The sequence below is a fragment of the Nyctibius grandis genome, chromosome 2 (assembly GCF_013368605.1).
Source record: "Nyctibius grandis isolate bNycGra1 chromosome 2, bNycGra1.pri, whole genome shotgun sequence".
NCBI lineage: Eukaryota > Metazoa > Chordata > Aves > Nyctibiiformes > Nyctibiidae > Nyctibius > Nyctibius grandis.
Window position 1 is genome coordinate 58,929,587 of NC_090659.1, and position 20,497 is coordinate 58,950,083.

Sequence of the window (20,497 nt, forward strand, 5' to 3'; positions counted from 1 at the left end):
ACACACATATTTCACTCAAAAAAATGTCAGGACAAATGTACAAGAGAACAGCAATTAGCAACCAACATGAGTATCCAGCTATGCGGTTGATGGATAGTCACTGTAGCCCAGGTTAAGCAATTTTCACTAAATAAAACATTAGGTCATAAACTAGGCATTAAGTTTCAGACTGACTCAAGTTCAAGTTCTATCAAGCAAACCTGTACCCTGCCTGCCTTCGGTAGCTAACTCTAGAGATTATGGGCCTATTTATTGCTAACAGTTCACACAATTAAGCCTTAAGAGCAAGATTTAGATGCCTATGGAACAATGTCAAGACTTTAGGGATTTATGTATGCTGGCAAGACCCTGTAAGGCAGTGATTTGAAAGTATAAACATAAACAAAAGCATGCATTTGAAACTGTACCCTCAAATGTGTAAGTAAAAGAGAACTGTACTCTTTTATCTGGAAGCAGAATTTAGCTTCACACTGTTAAACACTTTTTTATGGTAACACTCTTCTTTTCCTGTCTTTTGCAGTCACCAGTAAGCTGCTCTTCACTATTACCTTAACTAGCCTGAGAAAAAATGAAAATTAAATCTCAATGTACCATACCAGTCTTGATTACAGTATTGAAATAACGAAGGGTGCCAAGGTTAAGTCTCTGGAAACTTCCAGGAAGAGGAGCTGCCCTCAGAGGGGAAGTATTTGAGGGAGGTATTTATAATGGCGGCAGATTTAAATGCAAAATACCGATAGTATATGGCAAACACTGGAGAGCAAATAGGACATTTTTCAAATCATTTCTGTCTGGGGAAGGTCAGAACAAAAAGAGAGAGACAAGCAAGGGCAGGCCATTGCAAGGCATGTAAGCTTTGTGAATTTTCGGCTTGCGTGATCAGTGAGGTTTCCTCTGGTGGTGGGTTCATGTTTGGGTGTTTGCTGAGTGGCTTCTGGGGATGTGTGAAGGGTGTATGAACTGGCAAGGTGGTTCCTTGACCCATACAATGGAGGAGCTTGCACAACAGAAGAGCTTGCATCAGCCTGTATACAAAGGCTTAGGTCAGCTTGCCTTCTTCCCATGACTCCTATGTACGTCTCAGTGAAGCCAGATCTTCCTTGTTGCTACTCAGTTTAACACGGGCAGAACAGGGAAAGGGAAAAGTAATCCCGCCCACTTCTCAAAGGAGAAGTCATACTAATACCACCTTTCAAGAGCTAACATATTGTAAGCTCAGGATGCAGGCAGAAGCTGAGCAACAGAGCAGAGACCACTCAGTTTGTTGCAGAGAGAGTGCAAGGTATGTTATTGTTGACCCAGGAGGCAGCTTTTGTATGTGGAGACCCTGGTCCTAGCAGAAGTCCTGGATTTGTACTCTAGAGGCAAGAGTGGATGAGCTGGAGAGAAACAGGTCCACAGGCAAGGCCTGCCAGGATGTGGTGGAGCAGTCCCACCTCTGCTGTGGCTGCCCTCACATGGCCACCATCAAAACTGATGTTGACTAAACATGTATGCAGGGGATGTCAGTCTGAGGGAAGGCTGATAATCAGCTTGGAATAAGGGATCAAATCTCTGATAAACTCTGACCTCCAGGTGATTATAATGCCCACTTGGCATGAGGATGCTCCTGGAGCAGAGTGAATCTTCTAGGAGAGGACAAAGCAGGTGATGGTAGTGGGAGGTTTGATTATTCGACACAGATAGCTGGATTGGAAACAGCTGAAAGGACTGAAAGGCCTACTGAGTGCCAAGGTAGCAGAGCCCACGAGATGTCCCGATAGGTATTTAGTGGTAAAGGCAGGAACCAGTGGTTATGATCTATGTTATACCACTGGTGTGGGAAAGTAGAGTGGGGATATCCTAGGGGGTTAACTCAAGGCTGCTGTGTAGAAAACTGAAGTCCTTACAAACTCCTTGGAAAAAGAGAAATCTGCACAGGAGGAATGTGATGGACTTCAGTCAGAATGGAACAAGGCTGCTATTACTGAAAATTAAAAAGTTCTCAGAGAAACAGTTAAACTAGAAACTGGTGGGAAGATTGACAGCCATAGTGGAGGACCTGGCTCAGACTGAATGAACTTGTGAGGGAGACGTGGTTAATGTTCAATACACTCCTGAAAAGGCAAGGGAGGAAATGAATAGCATAAATGCAATAAATAGGGAAGGTAAATAACGCCATTTACAATGCCACTTGACTGGCGCTTGCAACAGGGAATGGGCAAAATTTGTAAGTGCTCTACAGCAATGCTAGAGATCTAACAATTCTACTGCAATGCTAGAGATCTAAAAAACAGGATTATAGAATTATACTACTTGGCACCAAATAACAACTCTGATAAAACAGGCATCTCACACTGGTGAAAGGAGGATAATCAGTGGCATACAGAGTTGCTAGGCTGTCTACTTTAGAGGAGTGATAAAAAATGAGATACAGCCAGGGCAGTGGCACAGCATGTGAAGGCTGAAACAAAGCGTAACAGAAAAAAAAATACTGAGGGCAGAAGGGAGCATTAGGGAATCCTTATGGGTGGAAATAACAGAAAGCTAGGACTTGGTTTGTATTTAGGACTCTCCTGTTAAAGACACCGATCACGAAATCAGAGAAGATGGAAAACTAGGTCAGGTAGCAATATTGGAAAATTCCAACTAGCAACCTACTGTCAGGCACAACGACTCATCCAGATGAGATAAGGAGATAAAATTTTTGGACATGGCAACGGACCACTTCTTAGCATGGTGAGCCCTGGGACCCATAAGAAAGGATGCTGCTCTGGGTTTAGTTTCGAGTGCTGCACAGGACCTGCTTCAAGAGGTACTAGTGAGAGAACTGCTCTGTAAGAGCTTCACAATATAACTGAACTTAATGCTGTAGTGGAATGGAGTAAGCCAAACAAATACATCACACAGATATCCAATTTCAAGAAGGGGAAATACATAAAAATCACAAAAATAGTAAAAACCTAAAAAAGCAGTCAAAAAGGCAAGAAGCCTAAAGCAACCTGGAGGCTTTGCAAAAACACTGTATTAAAAGCCCTGGTGACTATGTGTCACATATCAAAAAGAAAGTAAAACAGTTCAATAAAAACCATGCACAGCTCATAAACAAAGCTAAGGAGGGTATTGTAGGGAAAAAGGTTAGCATTTAAAAAATTGCTGAAATGAACAGGAAAGCCCATAAAAACTAGATCAAGCATAAATGGCAACTAGGATGGCTAAAAAAGAATGTGAATATTTTGCAGAAGATCATCAAGCCGATAGTAAAAAAGTTGTTTAAAGAAAAGCAAGAAGCCATCAAAGGAAATGGCAGTACCACATGAAGCCAAAGGCTTATAAGGGGCACTCAGGGATGGTAAGGCCATAGCAGAGAAACTTAGTGACTTCTTTGCATAGTTCTTTACTGCTGAAGGTGTTCAAGAAGTTCCCAAATCCAAGTTATTCTTTGAGCCAGATTAATTTCAGGTAAATATAAAGGAAGTAGTAGATAAAATAGATAAGGCAGGAATTACTCAGTGACCAGGAGTCGGTGACATTCACCTGGGACTTCTGAAGGAACTCAAGTATGAAACTGTGGAACTGCTGGCCAAGGTGTGTAATCCATCATTACAAACTGCCACGGCACCAGTGGGCTGGTGCCAACCAGGCTCCCATGTGGAAAGAGGTTCAAGAGGAGACCCTGTGAACTGTGGGCCAGTTTGTCTGACTTTCCTGCTTGGCCAAGCAGTAGTCTACCTTAAAGAATACAATAACTGAGCACAAGGATAAGCATGGTAAAGCAGGTCCTAGTGACCATAACATATTTGGATTTTCAAAATCGTTTTGACAAAATACTTCACCAAAGCTTTTTAAAATAAATTCCCTTGGGGTTGGAAGAGAGGTGCTCTTATGGACTGGAGACTCTTAAAGGATATAAAGAAAAGAATAGTGCTTGATGGTCACATTTCAAAATGGAGACACAAGAGCAGTGGGTCCTCTCAGGCATGGGTGCTGGAACGGGTTTTAGTAGACTTCAACAGTGATCTAGAGAAGGGACTGAACTGTGAAACATCCAAGTCTATAGATGATACTAACCTCTCTCAGGCTGTTAAATGCCATGCTGGTGATGGAGGATGGGGAGATCTGGTGATCCCATGCTGGGAGATCCAGAAGGACCCCAACAAACTGGGTGGTCAGATAGAAATAGGGTGTACTTGATGAAACCAAAGTGTGATTGGCTTAGAACAGGTCAGACAGTAATTTTATATAATTTGAGTAGTGAACTCCTCAGTGCCACTGGAGGTTGTGAAGACACACAGTTACAGGTGCTTCAAAAAAGGATTAGACAAATTCAGGGAGAAACAGATACTGAAGGAACATATAAATAGGGGGATCCTGGGTACAAGGGAAATGAACTGCAGAAAGTTGCCAGACCTCCGTGCTCCCCGTAAATAGCATCTCCTACTGCCACTGTTGGGGACAGAGTAGTGAGCTAGATGAGTTACTGGTCTAATTTGAGAAGATACTTCTTATGTTCTTATTTTGTAAAAATAGAGTAAAATATCAGATTTCATCAGATATATCAACTTACACTCACCAAGAGTTACAAAGGAGCTACTGCCATTATACCAGCTTAGAAGACAGTTAATTGTGATGCTCAAGAATTACACTAACAGTTAATAAAATGATTTTATTGTATTTAAACATTTCCCTAAGATATAACAATGGAGTTGATTTCAGAATATTTAAGTGGTTTATATTGTTGATTTTATTTTTTAATTATGAAGAAAAACATCTGCTAGCTCTAGTCCATATGTTAAGATTTAAACTTGTATGGAAAATGCTTGTAAGTAAAGATCAGACACTAGATTTCACACCTGTATAGCACTCAAAAGCAGACAGGAATGATGATAGGTGAACTGGTAATAGCTTACCCTTGGCCATTGCATTAGTGAAAGCAATATAACAGATATCTGTAAAGGAGTTGCAGGGAACTCTCATGTCAGCCCTGGTTAAAAAGGAATGTTTAAGTATACCCAGAAAGTGGCCTTTATGGGGGGACATGAAGCAGTTCCCATTATTCCAGACCCTTGCAAAAACAATGGCTAAATGGCTCAAGCACTATTCGATGCTTGACTCAGAAAGTACAAAGCAAGATTTCAATAGCGTGCATTTTCTCACTCTATAGAAAGATCAAAAAGATTTCTACTCCCACTTTCTACAAAGCCTTCTAGGTTGATTATGAAGTGAGGTTGATTATGAACTTCAACAGGTCAAACAGTTGGCCATTGTACTGAAAGGAGTTATTGTTTCCTACATAAATGCATTAATGTTTAACACATTTTAAAGGTGCATATATTGTACTCTGCCCAATATATGGCTTGCAAAGAACTATAAATCTCAAAATTTTAGGAGTTGCAATAAAAATCTAGAGGAAAAAGAAAGAAACCAAAAGTTTTTCCTCTGTTTTTTCCCTTTAGTCCAGGGACTCCATTTCATTCAAAACAGAGTTTCAATACAGTATCATGGCTTGCTTTTTCTCCTTTTCTTCTTAACCAGGCACCTGGGTACTCCTTATAGTGTTCTCTCCACATGAGAAAATGAGAAGATAAGTCTGTTGTCTTAGAAGTCTTAGAAGAACAAATTAGGAGAAGTTGTTTTAGGAGACAATGAGAAGATGAGTCTGTCTCATCTTAGGGAGAAGATGAGTCTCTTGTCTTTCCTCTCCCTTTTCACCCTGTGCCCCCCACCGAGACTCATATCGTGGTTTCTTTTCGTGTGGCTTTGGACACTCCTGCAGGAGCTTCAGTTCTTGCTGGAACTTGGCTGAGCTTTTTCCCAGCTGTGAGAAGGGGAGATGAGGGTGAGGCTGGTCCCCGAGCTTGGCTACTGCAGCCTTAGCACCAAGTACCTGATTAGTCATGAGCTACAGTTAGATAGACTGGATATTCGTATCCAGCTAACAGCAAATATGCACCCAGGTTTAAAGTAAAATAACTAGGCTGCAGGGAAGAAGAATGAAGGCTATTGTGTCATTAGACACTAGAAAAAAACTCAGCTTATAGAACAAGTTCCTTTTACTCTTTTTCCTCCGAAGGTGTGAACTCAAAAGTGAGACAGTAGGTGGGAACTTCAAGGGGATCATGTGCGGCGCAAGAAAGACATCCCCACTGGATTTCGTCGAGCTTTGTCTGAGCCCAGGGAAAGTTGCAGGGCTGAGCCCAGCCAAAAAAGAGTGGAGAAAAAACTAAAAACACATCCCTCTTCCTGGCAGGCCTGCTAGGTGCATGCACTGATTTGTGCTAGGTGGCCCTTTGTCCCTAGAAACTGCCCATATGAAACACAATTCAACTTTTCCTGTGCCGCCTTGCCTAACCTTGTCAGCCCTGAACCAAAAACAGTGTAGACAGAAGCACAGGGCTTCCAGCTGCCATGCATCTGAAGACCTAGCACAAATCACCGAAGCCTGGCTGAAACATCTAGACAGACAGCGCCTCTGTCTCTAGCACAGAGCCCCCAGAAGCTATCAGCAGGTATATTCTGTAGAAAGCACTTTTCTAAAAACAAAAGCCATTGGATTAAGACAACAAATAAAGAGAAGCATCTTTATTTAAATGCTGTAACTTAAGACTGTAACTGAAGCAGTGGCAGAAAATGAAGTAGAAGTACATATAAATAAAAGGTAGGCATTTCATCAGACCTTTTCTACTTTCATAGTTTGCAATTGTATTTACCACTCCAATGAATTTACTTCATTCAACAGCTTCTGATATGCATCCAGCAGCAGCAGTCCAAAGGAAGGGCTTTTGTTTCTCTGGTTTTGAGAGACCTGTCATGAACAGGTGACTTTTCAGGGGACGGCAGGGCTGACAGCTGGCTGCAGACCCTCGCAGTCCTGTTCCCACCCGAGTTCCAGATACCCTGCAAGTGACAGCTCTGTTGCGCCCGAGACAGAGTCTCACTGCAGAAGCAGGCTCTGACAGACTGCTTCAGGCGCTCTTACAAGTGCAAACAAGCAATATGTCTATTGTGCATGTAATGAGTCACCTCGAACAGAAAATGTGCATCGTGCCAGATTACACAGAGGTTTTGTGAAAATAAATATTCCCATTGAGGATTAGCATGAGACCAGAAGCTATGCCAAATTTGACTAGTCTCTAAAGGCCAATCTTGTTCCTTAAACCAGATGTTTAACAGAGGTTGTGACATCTGAAGAGACCAGCAGACACAAAATACATGCAGTGTGTGCTGACTCAGAATGAGGTGTATCATTTCAGGGTATTAAAATACAATTTTTGAAGTGTTATAAAATTCCTTAAATCACTTTCCCCAATACTCCTTCACATCTTGCACCATTAACCACAGTAGCAAAATATAATTTACTTTTTGTAACATCCTCCTTCTCTCTTTTTTAGTGTCTCTTTAAATAAAGAGAGGCCAGTGTGATTAGTTACTGGGGTTACTTACTTCCCTGAGATAAATCAAAGAATACGAGTGGTGAGCAAGTACATAAAATCTGCCCTTATCTCCGAATCTACATCTCCGAATCTACATACGAAGCAAGTCACAGACACCGAGCTTCTCAGCAGTGGCACCTGACTGATTGTCTACTTTGGTAATTTAACATTTTCAGCTTTTGTAACCTATGCAATTACTTTTGTTTAGCTACCTCTTTTCTCTTGCAGACCTGGCAACTTGAAATTAAGGGTTATTCAGTCAATAAGGAACATGAAAAATATTTCAGTCACAAAAGTTGGTACTTTTTCGACAGATCCCTATTTTCACGAACTGTAGTGGAGAACAAGTGCATCCATGCTTTGCTTTCAGAACGAAAAAAAATGACACTGAAGGAAGACATAGTAATATCATACTTGAAGCCGTTTCATATGGCATCAGCTTTTGTCTTTCAGTGCCCTCGGAGGGAAGGGGCAGGAGGCACTCGCCAAACTTCATGTGCTGGATGATGAGGGTGAGGCAGTAACAGCTGGAGGGAGCCCCACCGGAAGCTGTGTCTCAGGGGAGGGCCTGCTTGTCCGCAGCTTCACCAGTTTGCCATTAGGTTATTGTAATGGAAAGCAGACTGTGAGCAGATCATGGTCATGGGATGGTAGTATAACCATTACAGTCCTCATGGCATGGTAACCCCAGGATCATCTGACTTCCACAGAGATGTCAGGACTTCAGCTGTAAACAAGAGTGTTCCTTGCCTCCCACCTACACTGTGACTTTCTTACCACCTCTTCCTCTGCTCAGACATGGAGTCAAGCTTGAGGAATGTGATGGGAATGGGAACTGGTGGCCTGCTGCGTGGAAGGAAGGCAGAGAACTGAAAAATCTTATGAGGTTTGTGATAGCAGAAAGAGCATATGACCTGCTGCATCTCTTGCCTAACCTATTCTTAGAGATGGGTAGATGGAAAAGGCTGAGTCACCATCTCAGCTGCAGAAGACCAAGCTGTACAGAAGGAGCCCGCCAGCTAGGGCTCCAAGCCATACAGGATAGGAACTGCCCTGTTTCTCGGAGCTCTTTGTGGCAGGTGGCTAATCCCTTCCACCCTGTCTCCCTTCCTCTGCCTCATTCCGCACTACTCCCCAAAGCAAAGAACAGACCATCAGCCACAACCTAATGCCAGAAGTCCCATGTGGTTCCCTTCCAGCATGGATTTCAGGTTTTGCAGGCCTGGATCCCTTCTGCTTTAATGGAAAACACATGCATGAGGTATCTTTTCATCAGATGCCATTTTGTTAGAAAGACTTCAAGAACATTACTGAGTGATTTTGTCCATATTCATTTAGCACTGTCACACAATCCAGTGATGCTCTAGCACACGGTGTCCCTAAAATTCTGATCCGACCAGCTCCTCATGGCCATCAGATCCCTTGGCCCTGATCTTTGAGAGAAGAACCTGCTATATTTCGTAAAAAAGTATTTCTTCAAATCTAGAAGCTCTTGAGGAAGTAAGATGAAACAACAATAACTTTTTCCTGAAAAAGAAAAATTGCTTGAATACTCTTAGCCATCTGATGCAAGGTCACCTAGAGCAATCAACATTGAACTGGTACCATTAAGAACATTTTATAGGAAAAAATGTTACTTACACGGCTTCCTTTTTCAGGGAAACACTGACATCCTCCACTGCAGTCTCTTCCTCCACATGGTCCCGTGTAAGTCTTTCCACCCTGCAAACCAGAACACACATAAAACGAATTGTTAAAAGGTATCAGCTACAATACCTGGCACAGCACAATAAGCTTTGATTAGCAAACTTGCTGGGAACTTGCCCAAGCAAAGACCAGGATCAGATCTATGAATTCCAGTTGAAACCTCTTTAATCTGTGCTTAGAAGCAGCCATGAGTGGCTTTCCAGTTCTTGGAGATCAGCATCAAGAAATATAATGTTACTCTATTAATTTCCCTCTACATTTTCAAAACACTGCAGCTCCATGCTGAGCAGTATCTTGCACTTCTTCTTGACACATGCAACAGATATTGTATCACAGAAGCACAGCTGCTTAGATTCTTCAGGGACACGGACTAAGTCCTAGGTCACAATGCAGCACATCCTTCTATGCATGCTCTAAATCGTTGCTATATTTTAAAATACTTATGGGTGGACATAAAGGAAGACGTAGGTATCATGTTCAAAATCATAAGCCAAACTCCTGCCCCCTCCTCGTCAACGGCTACCTGTTTTGGAGGCACCTAAAACTGTTAGCAACCAACCACTCTGACCTAGAAGTCAGACCTAGATTAAGTAGATGGTTGCAGTTACGTCTCTCCTGCCTGTCCAGAACCACCTTGGCCTGAGCCGCAAATGTATGGATCACAAAATATGCACCACTCCATGCAAATCCTTAGATAGACTTTAACAGGCAGGCCAGCTCAGATTACACTTAGCACACACTGCCTGCACGAAATGCAGCGGCCACAGTCACTCTTGTTCAGAAACCTGAAGAGCAGAGATGCTGTGCATGCTGTGGTGTGACTTTTATAACTGTAACTTAATAATTAGGAATACTGTGAAGACCAGCTTGCAGCCCACCTAAGCCCAGGGTTTTGAACCCCTGAAAGTGCCCCAGTAGCCTAGTAAATAATCTGGGAAAGGAGGAAGGGATTTCTCATCGCTGTTTCTGAATCTGGTTTGTCCCACAGCAAATAATTAATAGATCCAGAAGAAAAAGAGAGAAGGACTGAAGTCTAGTGGCTACAGGAAAGATGTCTGGGAGTCACAGCCCCACATTCAGGGTGGCTGCTAATTTTCACACACACTGCTCCTCAAAGCACCCCAGCTGTAGGGTACAGAGTCAGGCTCCATGTCGCTTGCTCCCCTCCTGGCTGGAAGAACCGTGAATCCTTCATCGCGTTGTGGCAGGGACAAATGGTCACCCTTCCTGCCTCCTTCATAGCTTGAGCAGTCATCTCTTGGAAGGGAGGTGACAGGGGTATAAACAAGTCTTCAAAACAAGATGGGTGCTCTGAACTGCTATGATGTTGCTTGAAAAGGCAGTGATGCTGCTGTTCCTGCCTCTAGCCCTGCCTTAAGAAGCTAAAATAGAGAGGGACCAACACTGCCGTGCTCAGCATTCTTCATGTAGCTCTAAGCAATCCCCTACTCATCAACTGGGGTTGTTGGGTCACATTTCTCAGGTACCCACTTCTGCCGTTACACTACCAAGAACTTGAAAACACAGCTCTGGGCTTTGGATTCCTCCCCGGGACCCAAATGAATAAAAAGTACGGAGCAGGTACCAGGCATTGCCCTCCTTGTCCTCCTTTCTCATATTTGTACAACAGGCTCTCAATCTTATGACAAGCAGTAATACAGAGTTCCCAAAACAAGTTCTTATGCTTGTCATGAGAGGGTTCATGCCTGTTTGTATCTATTCTTATATATTAATATACTTTTGTTTTAGCTTTCTATTTAATTCTCACATTTAATGAAACAAGTAAGCTTTTCATACTGATAAAACAGGTCCACAGAACTGAAACCATGCCCTGAGCTATTTAAAGGTTAGGTGTTGGATTCAGGAAATTATTTCATGGATGTAACGGGCCCTACGTCATGTTATGAACTCTGCTTTATGTTTAGGCTGTTGTTTAGAGGAAATAATAAGCCAAGACAGTTTTATAAACTCCAGCAGCTTGCTCAGGTTGGTCCATCTTTTAGTTAAATGTTTGGATGGTCACAAACTCACTATCTCCGTGTTTTTTTCTTATTAAGCTATTTGCAGATTAAATGTGCATCTCTGGCCCAGTATTCTTTACTTCAGAGCTTCCCCCTCAGCCTTTTTTTTTGGAAATTAAGAATAGTTCTACTCAATTTTATGGATGCCATGCAGATGTACGGCCTGAGTGAACGTATGCCTCTGCAGGATGCACGTCTTCATTAAGGAGCAGTGTACTAAGTAGCGCAGCCATCAGTAAGAATCAACTCTGAAATTTGAGAGAGCTGTTTTGGGTTGGAGCTGTAAATAACAGTATATCCCAGCCTAACATTAACAGACTGACAGTCACAGTGATTTTATCATGTGAGTTTTCAACTAAGCCTACTGTGAAAACAACAAGGAGAAGAATAAGTTTATTTCTTTCTTAATTAGCAGGGTGATTCTAAATTTGGTAAACTGTTGCTAAGGAGAAAATAAGAGTATGAATCAGAACTATGGCAAGATATTTGTGCACTTGTAAAAAAAAAAGGAGGCTGCTAATACTTATTTCAACTGGAAGAAGTTCAAGGTCTATTGTTTGTGTACTATCCACCATCCAACATTTTAATTTGCATGCTGTAACAATACCAGCAGCTAATGTAGGGACACAATTGTTTTCCTCCACAATCTTAGGAAGCTTTTTTTTTTTTATTTTCTCATTCTATGTCCTTTTATGCGCATAGATTCATCAGATAATAAAGCGAAAAATCTGGAAGAATTCTCCAAAGGTAGGGAACAGAATGGGAAAACATTTGAGACCAGCATTAATGTTTCTCTTCTGGATTACACTTGGCCTTTCCTCATCACTTAATTTCCACTTCTTCACTTTTTGACTGCTAGTGGGATGACTCTGGGAGCTTTTAGTCACATGTAGTATTTTCTACTTTATTATCTACGAATGTTCATAATTTCTTGAAGGCAGATCATTGCACTATCGTTTAACCTGACATTACTGGGAAGTTACAGTATAAAACATTATGGTCTAAAAGTTTTTTAATGTTAAGAAATAGATCTGTTAAGGATCTTGTAAAACTTTGACAAAAAACTATTATACACATGGGCATACAACTGAGATGAAGGGAAATCAAACGGACATGTACCAGCCAATAATTAGAATGCAAAAAGCCCAGTTTGAAATTTAGCAATGGACAATGTAGTTTTAAAGTACCACAAGTAATTATTTCCTGAGGAAAACAGATTTCTGGGAATATAACACCAATGGTGACATGCAAATGTAGTTGTCTTCATCTGAGACAGGTGCCTGGAATACCTTTTTGGTGTATGAGGAGAACAGTCTGTCCTAGGATACAATTCACCCCATCCTGATACTGGCACCTAAACTGATCAGCAGCATCTCTCCTAGAAAGTGCCTACTGCTCTCTCTTAACTGTAAGGGTGGATGGAAGTGACTAGTTTACATGGAGACATCCACCCACTGTAGAAGTCTAAGGACAGGGATATGAATCTCCTGATTTGCTCAATATGCAGTTAAATGGTGAAAACTGTGTGTGCAGCAGAATGATATTCTAGGATCTGTGCAACCAAACTGGAAGAGTGGCAACAGCCCCAACTCTGAATTTGTCTGCTCAGAAAACCTTCAATTCCAGGTCTTGCTTATGTTTTGGATGATCCTGAATTCCATTAATCACTAAAAAGTCCAGAGTCTAGGCAAAGTCTAGGAATGGGTTTTATATAATCCAATTTAAGATTTCTGTGATATAAGCAGAACACATGGCCTGCAGTTATAGACCATTCAGAGAATCTCATCAGAACTATTTCAGACATCTGAGATAAAACCCATCCTAGAAGGGTGAGGGGATTAGAAAGGTAGCCTAGGGTAACTAGTTGAGATGTGTTTACACTGCAGGTGTCCAGTTTCAGGTGAGATGAATCCTACACTAAGTGTTCAAATGACATTCTCAAAGCTAGCTGTGGCCTCTGATGGGAACACCAAGTGTGAGGAAAACTATTTAAGAGCAGACATCCAGTGCAAACATAAAACGGGTTATACCATTGCACCAGTATGCAAGCTCTCTGCGAGTACAGTGAAGTATTGCTTAATGAGAATTAGGTTAGGGAGTCAAGGTTAGAGTGTGAGAATTCTGTCAAAAAATATGTAATATAAATGAAATGTAACCAACATGAACCACAGGGTCAGAAGGCAGTCTTTGGAGGCAAGGCTGTCTCATTTATCCAACTATAATGGTAAAATTGCCTAGGTAATAGTGTCAGAAACACCAACTTTTGAGTATAACAAAATTTGGACTGATGAGGAAAAAGTAACTAGGAGTAGGGTGTTTATTTGGGAGGAGTATAGGCAGAGAAAAGGAGGTGCAAGGGTGGTAAAAAGGTGGAAAAGAAAATAAAGGAACAGGGCATCCAATTAGGTGAGGAACGAAGACGGCAAGGATATGCTAAGAGCAAGAGCATGGACACCTGCAGGCAGCAGTGATGCTGACCTGTGGACACAAGCCCACCAGGAGCCCCCCTGGGAGAGCTCACAGGTCTCTCCACCAGGCATGTCCCTGAAAGACTTGCTTGGGTGGGAGGGTGGAGTATGAAGGGATAAACTTGTAAGGAAGGATAGGCTTACATCTGAATACCAATTAAAGGAGGAAAGCCAACAGAATTGCAACTCAATAAGCCCTTTGTGCAATTTATAAGATTTCTTTACAGTAATTTTGTATGAATACTAACAATAAGCAATAGAATTGTAATTCAGTGTTTCTCGCAGTGATATAGTTGTGAATTAATATTACTAATAACTGTGGTGTGTTACTTAGCCAATTAAAGTATTATTAGGTTCTTAGAAGTGTGTTCTTTAACCAGTAAACGTCATAAGTTACGTCTGACATCTCCAATCTAAAGGGGGAGACTTGGATTTGTGGAGTAAGACCCTTCTACAAAGCTTCCCCTTCATCCTGGAGGCACCAGAACATCCTGTCCGTCTGTCTCCTCCTCCTGCTGGCAGGAGGGCAGTTTTACTTCTGGTCACCCATACAAGTATGTGCCACCCCAGCCATATGGGTTCCAACCGACTTGCTCTGGGGTCTGAAAACCAGGCAGAAACTATCACACATGAAGGGCTGGAGACAGACTCCCAGCTCTGTGGGTAAGTGGCACAGATCCACTTAGGTCCACAGTGTTCAGAGCTAGGCATCTTTAGAGCAGACTTATCTTGCAGAGACCAGGATAGAGCAGTCCAGAACAGATGAATAACTGCAATTTGCTCTCTGCCTGCTTTTATTTACCAGCTTAGGTATCTCCATAGGGGCCCATATGAGTATATCTAGTTCACAGAGCCTGACCTACTGGAAAATATGGTTACAGCTCCTTTATTTTTAAAATAGAGCTGGGGAAGATGATGGGGTAGAGGACTGTGTGGAGCAGGTTTACTCTGCCCCATTCATTGCACACAATAGCACAGTAGTCAGCACAGTCTCTTAGGAAATGGAAGACCTAATTTCAGTTCTCTGATGGAGAAAATCAAACACACACCTGCCCTTGGGAAAGCTTTAACCAACAGGCTGCGAACTAGGCTGGAATGGATGGAGAAAGGAAATGAGGAAAGCAATAAACAGAAAGGGGGAAGAGGGACTTTTCCAATTCTCCTTTTAATATCATTGGGTCACTGTGCTGGAATGAATATGATTGATGGTTCAAGGAACATGAACACTCCTTAAACATAAGCAAGAGAAAACATGTAAGTGCCATCTATGTTTGTAAAGCTTGTATATCAAATAGCCTAGTGTAAACACCTTCTCAGTTTTATGTACGTGAAATAGCAAACAAAAAATTTGGTTGCCCCAACACAAAATCTTTTTTTGCTCTCTTGCTTTCTCATATTTTTTTGTCCTGAAACAACATTACTTAAGTTAGTACCTCTTCAGCCAACAAAAGACAACTTCTCTTCTGAGAATTCAGAGTTCTGCTTCTGACTTAAATGCAGTTTCTTTCAGCCCAGCTTTTAAAAAAAACAGAAACATATATGCAGTTCTCTTTAAACTTCTCTGTAACATTAATGATTTATTTATTACTAATCTCGGCCACGTTTGTGTAATTGTTATCTCTGCGTGCCCATTCAAGTACCTTCACTTCAACGGTTGGTACTCTGACAAAGAACAAAGGCAACTGGAGGACAGACCTCAAAGTACAGTTCCATGAGTACAGAACTACCAGGAAATATAAGCCATTTCCTTACATGAAGCTCAAAAAAAATTACGGAAATTATAATAAAAATATCGCAACCTGGAATCAAAAGACTCTGCACACCAACATCTTTGATAAAGTTTTATAGGTTGCAGTTGTGCAGTTGTTCTGTCCTGACAAGCCCATTCTGTTCTCTCCATCAATTGCAGCAGCCCCCCTGAGCCAGCTAAGTTTCACCAAGAGAGGTTTTAGAAGGTCTGGGAGCTTGCTGAAAAGCTGAACTACGATGGCGGGTGCTGACATATCTCCTGCTTCTGCAATGCGGCAACCAGGAGTACATTGGGATGCTCCAAGTGAGACTTCAGCCTGGAAGTCCCGAGGGGATTCCTGGCATGCCTGCGAGGCAGCCCTCTGCATCATTGCCAGGGAGATGAGACCTGCCCACACCTCCAGTATGGACCTCTGTTTCCACGTTTGACCTCCCGCTGTTGAAACTCACATTAATTTCAAATTTGGTCTATAAGGCCCTGACTTGGAAGCATTAATTTCCTGTTTTCTTCAAAAAAAAGGAGAAAAAAAATAAAGTAGGAGTATGACAGAGTACTTCTGCTGTTGATGAACCAGGCAGAGAGAACATCATTGGTTTCAAATGTAACCACTTAGTTGTATTTGCTCAAAATCAGCATTTTACTCCTTAAAGAGCTGAAAACATTTGTTGCCTGGATGCCAAACTTATTTCTCTGGAAACACATATAAACAACCATTCAAAACAAGTATGGAGAGCGTTGTCAGTGGGGGAGGTTTGGACTGCCCAGCATCAGGCTTGGTCTGGAAAACGCTCTGTCCCCAGAGTTACAAGGCCAAAGAAGGAACCAGCCATCTGAAACTGCCTGCTTGCAATCCAGTAGCTACTAGTGCACCGGACAGCAAGACCACTGTGAAGACCTTACTTGGTGAGGGAAAGGAAGAGAGAAATTGGCACATTCAGAGAGGAAGGAAAAGAAGTGGGTGTGGATCCTCTCTCCAACTGTTCTGAGAATTACTTTGCTAAGAAATAATTCTTTCGTATTTGAATGGGAGCCAGAACCTTTTCTAGACTGGATGCATGGCAACTGCATTGAGTGACCTCAATATCATATGAATGTTTACACTTCCCACCAAAAGTAGGGGGAGCCATGTATTTACACATCCTTCAATAAGAAAAAACCTGGAGGAGGAAACTGGCCCCAGGAGGAACACGAAGAGACTTACCACCAGCCATACTAACAAAGCTGGTCTCATAACAACGGCCTAATGCAGTCTTCCCAAAGCAACGAGAACAGTAATACTTGCGGCAAGCATTTATGAATTGCTGATGGGTGCAGAGTTGCAAATGCCACCTCCCTCTTATGATGGAGTTATAGAGAAGACTGGGAGGCAGGTCACACAGCAAGCAAGCAGCCTCCTTCAGTTCTGAGCCCTGACGGGCATGGGAACATCAACAGAGGAGTATCCAAAAGCAGCACTGCTCCCAGGGACTGGGATGCCTGTACTTAATGTTTGGGGTGAGGGAAGGAAGGGCAAGAGAACACAAAGTCTCTGATGCTGAGAAGGCCCCAACAGACGGAAACTTTTCTTCTCAAGTGTGTCTCAGCAAGTATATCAAAGTCAGCAATGGGAAACACGAATTTTGTACCTCTCAGAAGTGAAGCTATAAAAGACTTTCCTCTTATGGGCTGGCTTGTGGCTCTTGATTATACGAACTTTCTGGCATGCGGCCTTGATTTGAAGGCTGCATAATTTCATTTCGAAGTGAAACTTCACAGCTCCACATGTTCCCTTTATTTGAGGTACTATTTACCATCCCCTCTTCATATTAAAAAGTACTCTTGTTGCAGTCTCGAGACACTGCTTGTAACAACTGCAGAAGCCAGACACGATACAGTGTGAACCTACCCATCACATTTTCATAAAAGCATTTCTAATTTTGTGGCTTTCATCCAAACACGTGTTTACCCAGCAAACCAGATGGAATCCAGAAGGAACTGCTGTGATGTAGTGGGCATTAAAAAAAAAAAAGTAAGGTCTTTAAGAGGCTCAGTCAGAGAGTCAATCTTAAAAGCTGCCTAAATATACAGTACAGATATTTGAATAATTGTCCAGGGGTCTTGCCCACTTGCACAACATGAGGTTGTTTGCAAACAGTACACTTCCAAGCATGCATCATGTGCCGTGACATAGTTTTCTGTCAAGAAGTCAGTGAATGGGGGGTCTCATATTTTACAAGTAATAAAGTTGGATTCATCTGCATTTTGCCTATTTTTCCCTCACAGAGATGATTATACGTTATCCTAAGAAAGGGACTAGAACATAAGATGGGAAAATCCAGTTAAAACATTTTATAATGTCAAACAATAAAATAGTCACCACTATAGAAAAATTTATCACTCCTGCTTATTTTTGAAGAATCTGTAATGCCATGGGAAAGAGAATCCTAAAAAGCAGCCATGGGTCTCTGTACGAATGTGCTCCAGCTCTCAGGAGATAATGAAAGACGGTTAAGATACAGAGGGCTTTTCCTAGAACAAAACTGCATCCAGAGGAGGAAGAACAATGTTCTCTGGCACTTCCCTGTTTGAGACAGGTGACTTAGTTGCCTAAAGGAATGACAATTTTTGTCTTAATCATCAACTAAGGCTTGAACACGTGCTAGCAAGAGAGAGGTGATGCTGCAAGGCAAACTAAGCTCTTCAAAGAGTGTGCAGCCATGGATGAAGATATCTCTTACATCTTACAAAGGGGCAAATATTACACGGTTATCAACTGACACCTGTGGCCCACAGTGATTACAGAAGGACAATAAAAGTGTTGGTCATGAGCACTCCATTTGCAGTTTTACCAACTTAAGAATCAGGTTTGCTTGCAGAAAAAAACCCCACAGATACAAGTCTAGTAATAGTTTGAAGCTGGAAATGTATAAATAAAGGTAAGCAAAGCTACATACATTAATCGGCTTCCCTTATTATAATGAGAATTCAGACACTTTGTGAACATGTACATGCCTAAATTTAGGTGACTTCATATCAACTAGTTGTTCAAAATGGGAATTTTTAGCTAAATCTGAGAGAAAGGTAGAAGATGCAGAAGTAGCTGAAGGAAAATCTGGATTGGTAAAATAAAATTTGTTCTGATATCTTGTTAAACTTGACTTCATCTTTGTAAATGTATGCTTTTAGAGATGCATATTATTGTAGTCTATTATCTTTTCTTATGAGACAACAGACTCTCATCTAGCATCCAACATGGCATTCCTCATTTAAAAGGATGGTGCTCTTCAGAGTAAGAGCACTGGGACATCTTAACATAAGCCCTTATTCCCAACACCCCATCCCTAGAAATTAAGTGTATTTCCACAGAAGCTACTTAGGTGGTTTTAAAAAGTAGTATTGCAGGAGTCAGAAGAAGTGTTTTCCAGTTATCAGTGATGAAGAAAGCTCTCTGACTTGGCAAAGTAGATGTAATCACTTGTTAGGGAGTCTGTGATGACAAGTTACACTGAAAGGCACAGTTTGTTTCTTTATTATTTTTTATTCTATTATTTTATTTTATGCAAACCACTGTGCCTTTTGTCTTTGTTCTGCACGAGTGTTAAGGCACAAGTTAGTGGACAGTGTAATCACCTCATGTGCAGTGACACTGCACAGTGGATCAAAAATATTTTCTGTAAAGGAATGAGGGTATAGACACTGTCAGCTCTTAATCTGAATTTGGCTTTTGTCCAGTATCTTATATTGCTGGAATAAAATCCCCCTTCCCATCCCTAAGAACAGAAAGGCATTTGTTCACATACTAGTAGCATAATAATGAAACACAACATCCACTCATTAAAGTAGCGATTTCTATATTTAACTACTTTTAGTTTCCGAAGTCTAGTCATTTTCAGTTCAGGAAAGACATCCAAATAATGATATCATTTGCTTCAAACAATAGAAAGTCTGGATGCTATTCTATATATGGAGATTTTTTTTAGTCTATTTATAAACCACGCCAGTTATTTGACCTGTCTAGTTTACTCACCTACGTAAATTGGCAGACTCAGGAAACTTACTTAAGAACATATTATTCTTAGTGATTGGCAAACCTTAAAAGTTGCTAAATTATACTTCAGATATGCATCCAGTATTTCTGAAAACTCATCTGCACCTATTACACTAGGGACAAACCAACCTGCCAGTGTAGGAAACTTTTTTGCTTTTGAACCAGCAGCAATGCAACTGCATTAGCCCTGCTCGTGGGGAAGGGACTGACAGAAACCAGCCGTACAGCTGTCTGCACGGCTGTACGGTCTGTATTTGTTCAGTGCAGTGCAATGGGGCCAGGGTTTCCCGAAATGTAAGCATAACCATCGAGATTTTATTCCAGTTTCATGACTTCTACACTTACTTAAAAATGCTTAATTGTGTATGGATTGTATTTATAAATTGAATTAGTTAGTTAGTTTTCCTCTGAAGAACAGCTGTTTACAGCCGTATCCTGCTGAGCTGGTTTTTATGCATTCAGAGATCCTGGGAGGTTTTCTTTTTTTCATCCTTGGGACAATTTTTAATGGTCTTTTTTAATCCTGTTGTGCCTGCAGATCAAACATAGCAGTGAGAGAAAGAGAGCTGAGCTGAAGTTCTTCCTGCAGAATTATCTACTAAGTTGCAATTAGAAATATATACAAAGAACTGGAAGTATGGCACTATCACTGAGAGCATGATTTGAAAGGAATGATTTGCAGAGGTTTATCGGTGATGGCACAGACAGGCTGACACTGCTTTTATCGTATATGCTGATGGGTAAGTAAGTCTAGTCCAGTATAACTCTTACAGCCCCGGCACAGTTTTCAGAGTTGGCTGTTAGACAAATTACTGTTCTGGAAATATTAAATGTGGAAATTTGCTACGCAATTTTTCAGAACTGCTTCTCGGGACTGGACTGGTATTTCCTTAAAAGTAAGAAGAATGGATAAAAGACTTGCAAACTGGAAAAAGAACCACATTTGATGATGAAAGTGTTTACTGCTAACTGCTTGGTCAGATGCAACACCCACCATTTCCTTTCTATTTCAGTCAAGAAAAAGCCCATGAGAACTAGCTTTCTTACTGACCCATTTCACTTTTCAGTTTAGATTTCAAAACTTAACCTCCTCCCTGAGCCTTCTCCTCTCT

The 20,497-nt window shown here is 41.5% G+C and overlaps 1 protein-coding gene across 1 annotated transcript in view; it reads right to left on the minus strand.

The window, feature by feature from the left end:
- COL4A2 (collagen type IV alpha 2 chain) overlaps positions 1-20,497 on the minus strand; it is a 152,288-nt gene that overhangs the window by 99,368 nt on the left and 32,423 nt on the right. The window contains exon 4 of the mRNA XM_068395670.1: positions 9,054-9,134. Within this exon, the coding sequence (XP_068251771.1) occupies positions 9,054-9,134 (81 nt within the window). The remainder of the gene's footprint in view (positions 1-9,053; positions 9,135-20,497) is intronic.